The following is an 8,519-nucleotide window of genomic DNA, read 5'->3' on the forward strand; positions in this document are numbered from 1 at the left end:
CCCAAGCTCCCCAAGCGCTTATGGCGTACATGATCATTGGCAAAATAACATTCTGGTAGATTAAACCCAGGGTGGAGGATATCGTTTCTAAGACGTCAGCTGAAAAAGTCCTTTTATAGTACATTAAAATCTGATCTGTTTGCCGTTGCAGTTCTTTAAAATGTTTGAAGAAATTCAATTTATTGTCAATGATAACACCCAAAAATTTTATATCTTCAACAAAACGTATTCTTTTCCCTAAAAATCTCAGTCGTGGTGTTCTCACATTCCTACCACCTCTGGGGATGTGCCTTCGTGGTGTGATGGTCTGCACGCTGGGCGCGTATTCTAGAGGTCCGTGGTTCGATTCCCGGCGAAATCGTTGCTCATTTTTCATCTTTCCTGCTTTTAAAAAAAACCTAATGTCTCTACAGTGGCGTCCGAAATAAAAGGGTGGTGGATGATGATTCTCCACACCCAGGATTTGGTGATTGGGTCCCATGAAAATCCCAGTCGTCCTTTATAAAAGGCAGTATATAAGGTATTTGTCCCGCCTTCTTAGCGTGCCTTCGTGGTGTGGTGGTCTGCACGCTGGGCGCGTATTCCAGAGGTCCGTGGTTAGATTCCCGGCGAAAGATGAAAGATGAAAAATGAGTGTTGCTCATTTTTCATCTTTCCTGCTTCAAAAAATACCTAATGTCTCTACAAAGTTTCTGTCTCTCTCTTCTCTTGTGTTGTCACTGGTCCTTTACAATGTTCTTCTTTGCAAATGGTTTACGCCGGCAATTTTAGTTATGCGTGTTTCGCTTCAATGCCATTTATGGTTTTTCAATGCGTAGGAAAAAAGTGGGTGTTAAAATTTTAAATTTTTTCACTATAATCGTAACCGCGAAAACTCTTTGTTTTAAATCAACACAATCTCGAGCGCATACCATTAAATAATAACATACAAAATTTCATTTCATTCGATTGATTAAGGAGATAGGCCGCTAGGGGCTCAGAGAAGTTTTTTTATGACCCTTTTTGCATTATTTAAATCCAAAAAATATTTAGACGATTACCTATTAAATCGTGGTGTTTGCCTTAAAAGTTTCTGCTCTACTCTACACTTTGTACTGCTTTTGCTGTAATTTACTACAGATTTATCAAGCAAATGGACAATAATCTTAATATAAAAATATCAACGTTAACAGTTACTTAAAAACTATATCATCTTCCTTGTTAAAAACTGGCAGTGAATGAATTTTATACTATTTAATTTTATACTAGGAATTTTATGATAAAAATTCTATTTACTTTTAAAAGTACTCTTTTTATGAACAAACACGTCTTAAAATCAGCACAAATATACTGCTACTATTAACAAAAATAATTAGTTGCTCTTGCTTACCGGCCATGTCGAAAAATTCATCCCTGTTTTTGCAGCTTGCAAACATTTCTATAAAACCGTTTCCTGATTAAAGTGTTACTTTACTTTATTTACCATATTTTGATAAGTCTTTAAAATGTTCTCTTATCACACAAGTGGACAGTTTTGCTTTGAAAATCCCTTAGTCATTATTTATCATCCGAAAAGTGGCTTTTAACAAGTGAAGGCTCTCAAGGACAAAGGAATTTCCTCCTTTTTTCGCTCTGCATGTGGGGAAGGGTAGGGGAGTACTTACAAATAACCCTCTTTAACATGCTGAATTATGAGAGGGTTTGGAAAATGGACTATGATCTTATTGTCTGTGCTCGAATTTAAAGGATGATCTGAGCATAATAGCTGACTGCTGTGCATTTAATATGTGGAGTGTTCAAGAAAGGTAACTGCACGCTTTATTTCCTTAAATATGGACCTTGAATATGTACTTCCAATTACATAATACCTTAAAATAAAATAAAACAAATTGTGAAAGCGGTTTCAGCATTGGGAGAAACAAATTTATGTAAACAGAAAATCAAAATTTTTGTTCTATTCTGTATTTAAGAAAAGATATTCAATTAGTTATGTTTTAACAGAGCCGTAGCTAGGGTTTTCAGCGTCCGGAGACAAATGAAGATTTCGAGCCCCCATCCTCTTTGCCAAGAATGGAAAACATTTCATTCTAAAATTTCTTAACATCAATTTGGTGCCCCCTGGATGCTGCGCCCGGGGACAGATGTCCCCCCTTGCTCCTCCCTAGCTACGACTCGTGTTTTAAAGTCAGATATAAAAATATTCCGTATTGTTTGCAATATTGGTGCAAACAATAGTAGTTAGTAATTTTCATGGTACCAGCTATGTAATAAGAAATGTTATTTTACTCCGTCTAGAGCTATTAATCGCCAAACGAATAACTTTTATTTTGTAATTTCTAGGTAAAACTGGTAAAAATATGCTAAAATAGTTTAGCAATAAGCACTATTTAGGGATTATTCTAATTTTCAATTAGTTATTTTTAATTTTGAAACCCTTTCCTTTAAATTCTTGTTTTTCACTTACAATTCCCTGCCAGAAAAATATTTCAGTATCGCGCTTTATGTAAATGACGTAGAACCAATATTTACTGGGAAGTTCAGTCACTTCCGCAGAAAAGCTCAAAAGTTCTCAGTACAGTGTGTTCTGTCTTCGGGCCACGTCGTTGCATTAAGTCTATCTTACTACGGCTTAAAGCAACGTATAATACGTTCGGCCCTATTCTTAAGTGCCTGTTAGTACTCGCCGGTGAGGTTTAGTTACGGGCCAACTCGGTTAGTTATCTTTGTACAACTTCGGCTAAAATTTAGGTACGTAATTAGAATTAGTTTCTTATTTTCGATCTTAAGTTAAAGCGCAAGTGGAGGCTTTCTTGTAAGCCCGAGAAAGGCCGTCTGTAGTATTTCTTTGAGGGAATAAAAGGGTATTTTAATCCTTCTTTGGTTTTATATTTCATAGTTGTAAGAAGACCAGCGAATAGTCGCTAGACACTTCCCTAAAGTTCTAGTATCCAAGGACACGTAAATCAACTAGAACTTTATAACTAGGAATGTCATCTAAATGAATAAAATCATCTCTAATAGCTCTCCGAATTTTATAAGCTAGGAAACTTTCTGTGTTTAATTTATTAATTAATGCATAGTGACCATGTTACTTATTGGACGTTATGATATACATAGACCACATAAAACAATAATTATTGTGATTACAGGGGCCTTCTATCTCCCTTTCTTGAATAGTTTTCATAAAATTGGTTACCTTTTTTTTTTTTTTTTTTTTTTTTTTTTGAAAAAAAAAAAAAAAAAAACATTTGTAATGAGTTTGATTTGGTTTGGTTTGGTTTATGTGATTATGGCAAAGTCTTCAAGAGCTGTCTGCCTAAGAGGAGGGATACCTTCGGTTCTGCACACTGTGCCGGTATCCAGAGGTCCGTGGTTCGATTCCAGGCGAAGGCGATTGCTCATTTTTCATCTTGCCTGCTTCCCCCCCCAAAAAAAAGAATACCTAATGTATCTACAACCTTATAGCCACCTTTTCATTCTGCACAAACATAATAACTTTTATCACAAAAGCATTGTATATTTCCATTAATTTCTACGAAATACACCTGAACCATTGCGCTCTTAATCTTCAGCTTATTTAGTGGCTTATGCGTAAATCCCATCCTACCTAGTATGAAAACTTAGCACGCGATAAATACTTTAAATTGATACTTGCTAACAACTTCCGAATTTTCAGCGCTACGGATTAGAAATCTTATATTCGTTTACATTTACGAAACCACTTTCATTAGTGTTTTGAAAGCTTTTATTCTTTACTAAGCTTGAGTGAACTTGATAATTGATGGGATATAATAGGTAGATACCATTCATTACTAGGTTAGAAATACATCTTCGACGTAATCGTATTATCAATTATTACGTCGCAGTCGTATCAGTTATTAAGCACAGAAGAAAAAACTCAGCGCTCATTAATAAAATAAAAGCATTAATTAAATTTAAATTAATTTTCAGCAGTAAATTCCCATTCCGCAAACGGCAAAGCCTTATGAACGTTAAAAGATAGCTTTTTTTAATTGTATTTACTAAAAGAATGCTTCTGTTGTAATTATTTAACCAAGCCATTACACTTTTATAGTAATCAACAAAAATTGTGTAATTTATTCACAAAATATGTGCAATAAATTAATGACATGCATGTCAAATGGAGGCAAATACATGTTGAGCATTTTTCATCTTGCATATTCATTACAACCAAGATTTAGCGAAGTGTTGCGTGAAAAATTTATTCCCTTCAAAGTTATAACGTCGCCATTATGTTCAAAGTGCAACATTGTTATTCTAAAAGTTTAAATATCATTGCTAAATCAGGTTTGCTTTCGGCGTCAAGAATGAAAAATATGCTGTGAATACTTGGCTTTTAAAATTAGTGCTGAAATTTTATTGAAAAACAAAAGTGTCAAAAGCCTAAAAATATCTCAAGAAAATCCGAAAATTAATTTATTATTTGTTTTAAATAATTTTGAATTTATAGGTTTTCTGATCATTTTAATTTCATTTCATAATTTGTTTGTAATGCTTTTATATGCTTAAGTTAGAAATTTATTGATTCTTTAGCAATATGATAAATGCTTATGTCCACATTAGTATTGTGGGGTGCATATTGCACCCATAATGTGTGCACCTGATTATGCTATCTTGCTTTATTAAGATATAAAACTATCTTCAATATATAACTTGTCTTCGGCCACCTCTGCAAGATTTCCTTCTCCGTTATGCATCAATAACGCTACCTGTTCTTACCAAGTTAATATAAGGTTTCAACATTCTAACGACTCTAACGACGTAGTAAAACCAAATGCTTAAATCCATTGTAGCTATCACCCAATCATCAAGATATTTATAGATTATTTACACACACACACACATATATATATATATAATATGACGACTTGGAGTAAGCTACAACAGACTAAGGATGGTTCTCCGTGTTATATCCTGCGGAGATTTTACTGCATAGTTAGAAGACACTCGACGGAAAGACTTGTAAGACAGACGTGGCCGAATTGAATATAACTTTTGTTGATGGATACGAACTAATTATAGAACATATTCTTCATCACACATGATAATGGGTGGAATATACATCCCACAATTTTATATAAAGTATCATATTTTAGATAATGGCATAATTAGAAGCAAACTGAGCGAAGTAGCATCCTGACTGCAGGACAGTTCATACTAAGTGTGGCAGTTATCCAATATTGAGGCTCACCAAAAGAAGAATTTAGTTTAGATTTGAAAGGTTTCAGTTCTCGAAACTTTGAGTTCAGCGAGTTAGCTACATCATCAGCTTTACGCAAGCCATGCAAATGGATCGATGTAGAAATGACACAATCCAGAAAAGCTATTATTGCGATTTTTAGAATAGAGAGCGGGAATTAAGGGGTTATCGCTAGTTTAAATTATAATTTTCATTTACATTATTTTTTATCTTACATGTATATATTTAAAATAAGAGAAAATATTATTTCAAAAGCAAAATCATAAATTGCACTTTTCAACCTGATGTAAATTGGAGGCAATAAATAATTCAAAGAAAATTCAAATATCATACTCAGATCGTTTATAATGGAAAAAAAATTAAATTGCATAAAGATTGCAAAAAGCCACTGTATAAAGTAACTGTAAAAATAATCAAATACGAAAGACATTATGGACGAATAATAAAACGAATAGGACTTGTATTTCTCGACATATCTTCTTCAGGGAGCTGGTATGTCGAGAATTGCAAAGGAACAAGCTTGTTTTTGAGCTAGTAGATGCAGAATTAATTAAAAAATTAAATCAAAAACAAACTATGCATCCACCTGCTTAGCCTCTGCAGACTGAAAATGAAAGTGGATTACAAAAGCGACAGCGAAGTAAATAACCAATTATTTTTTAGCTAATTTTTAAAAGTGTTTTAGAAATAATTTTGAAAGGTGCAACAAAATGGAATTGGAAAACGGTTTTGAAAAATTTAATTTTCCGCTATTGAACCCAGCAATAAAAAACTGATATCTCGCAATGAGAAAACACTACAAATTCACGAAAAAGCAAAAATTTTGCAAAAGGAGTTTTGCATTCGAAAAAGGAGTAAGAGCAGAAAGCTAGCAAACAAATAAAACTTCACTTCCGGAAATGTTGTGTTAAAATTAGAGACGATTAATTATGTAAAAATATTTTTCACTATTTACATAATAAAATAGCAAATAAACAGAAATAAGACATTTTCAGCTAGAAAAATATGAACTTAAAAATTTTTAATACCTTAAAAGCAGTAGAATAGAGAGCAAAGCTGTGTCCAAAGAAATAGAAGTACTTTTAAGGAAAATAGAAAAATATTTTGGTTTTCTCTACATACTTTTTTTCGGATTTTAAGTTTAATCATTTTTCAAGGTTTGCAGCTTTAAACGCATGTTGGAAATTTAATTTATTTTGCTTATGTTTTAAGTTGTAAAAGTGTGAATTCATTTTCAGTTTGGTTTGAGCTATTTTTCGTTTTTGTTTAACTTTATTGCCATTTCCTTTTTACTCACATTTTTCACTTTTAATCAATTTTTCTTTCACTACTGCAATTTTCTAATCTGTAAATTCTTTTACTACTGAACTCATCTTGTTTTTTTCCACACATTTTCTACTTCCGAAAAAAGTACTTCTACTTCTTCGGATACATCTTCGCTTATGTTGCGACACTATCACCATCTGTTCTTTGCAGTAGCAACTTAGATATTCCGAGTTTTTTTAAAAAACGTCTAACTGCGTAGCTTCAAGGGTGCTGCTTCGACATATAAATCTTATTAAATGTTCCTTTCATTAGTATCTGCGGATGCAATTTTATCACTACTAATGGCATATTCTAAATATCCACAAAATCGATCGAGCTGAAAGCGCTACTTAAGCTGAAAGCGCGTTAAGATACTTACGCCTCTGCTTCATTGCTAATATAGTCTATTCTAACAAGTAAATACTAAATCTATATTTCATATCCCTAATATCGTTTAGCATGTGATATTGTACAAGGTGCTTCATGTGCATACAATGTACAAAACCTGCACATTTAATGAAACGTACCAGTTGTAAATCTCAAGAAGCGATATTCGACAGATAAAATTTACGTAAATACCCGATTAAATGCACAAAGCATTGATTCCTCATAAACTAAGTTTATAATGCATTGATCACTAACAACTATCATTAAAGGTCTTAATTATTACAGAGCACCAGAAGAGTAGTAAAGGTGAAGCAGCCATCTAAATCATAACCATGTCGCTCCTCAATTGTCTTATGACGTAATGACACTGCTCTGCAAAAGCTGTCTTGAGAAAAAAACGCTGTTCTATATTAAAATCATCACGGGATCGATAGAGAAATTGCATTTTTGGTCATCTTTCCATTAACTGTTTTACAATTTTTTTACTCACTTCTTTTTTTTTTTTTAAGTAATTTTTTTCGGTTATATTAGAATACAGAAATGGCCATTTAAATTATTACTCCCTCTGCCCCATTATAATCATAGCAGCTGATAAATTTAATTTATCCCATAGTAAGAACGCAGCATTTATTACCAAAAAACTAGATTACATTAAACAATAAATTAAAACTATTACTCGTAATTTTTATTTGGAGTGTTCATATAGTTTTAGGATTTTTGAATAATTTTATTAGTGTATTTTAACTCTCTAAGCGTTACGGACTTAAAATTCTGTATAGAAGGATAGTTTTCTAATTCATTACACATAAAACGTTTTGCCTCATTCTAATGCATCCGATTTCAAATTGAATGTATATTGGAAAAGGCGTCAAAGTAAAGAGTCAGAAAATGCTATTGACATTTTGGGAAACTTTCAATAAACTTATAAGTAGGATGGATTCCTTGTATGCGTGAGCTTAAAAATTATTGGAGCCATCTTTCTTCATTGCTTCTAGCATAACTTGTTGAAGTGACAGACACAGGGATCCAGTATTTTGGGAGATGCATAATAAAAGGCTATGCTTCTGTGGTGCCTCTTCTGCTAAGAGGACTTTATGTCTAAGATTTTCTAGTTTTCCCCATAATCTTTGCCTTCATTTCTATAGCTTATTTTTTTCAAAAAATCAAAATTAACATAAGATTGACTTTGATAATTAGTTTTGGAAAAACGTTACCAAATTCTCGGTATGGTTATTTTTCTGCATTTAATTTGTTTTACAGCTAAGGTAACTGCACCTTTCTGCAATTTTTCATTTTTCTTTTGATGCATCAAGAACTGGACAATCGTAACTCGATCTTTGTTTGCAAACTTTCTTTTGACATCTTACTTTTACAATGAGTTGATATTTAACTGAAATAAACTTGATTATTCAACTGAAATAAAACCTGATTTCCATTATCATATTAAATTAGAAAAACAGTTTTAATTTGTTATAATTAGATTAACTTAAAAATGGAAAGAAACGTCAAAACAAACGACAGATATCATGAAACACAGATTTTGATTGAAGACTTCATAAATTTGAGTTGCAACATAAACTTAAGCTGCATTCGCCAATAATTCCCATTTAAATATTCACTTGCTGAT

At 32.6% G+C, this 8,519-nt stretch overlaps 1 protein-coding gene across 1 annotated transcript in view; it reads right to left on the minus strand.

Moving 5' to 3' along the window:
- CROT (Carnitine O-octanoyltransferase) overlaps positions 1-1,405 on the minus strand; it is a 73,593-nt gene extending 72,188 nt beyond the window's left edge. Inside the window, exon 1 of the mRNA XM_085820081.1 lies at positions 1,370-1,405. Within this exon, the coding sequence (XP_085676207.1) occupies positions 1,370-1,390 (21 nt within the window). The 5' untranslated portion in view covers positions 1,391-1,405. The remainder of the gene's footprint in view (positions 1-1,369) is intronic.
- Positions 1,406-8,519: the final 7,114 nt, after the last annotated feature.

This window comes from Stegodyphus dumicola, chromosome 7, assembly GCF_044657685.1.
Source record: "Stegodyphus dumicola isolate Sdum_Otavi_A_Nest chromosome 7, ASM4465768v1".
In the NCBI taxonomy this organism is placed as follows: Eukaryota; Metazoa; Arthropoda; class Arachnida; order Araneae; family Eresidae; genus Stegodyphus; species Stegodyphus dumicola.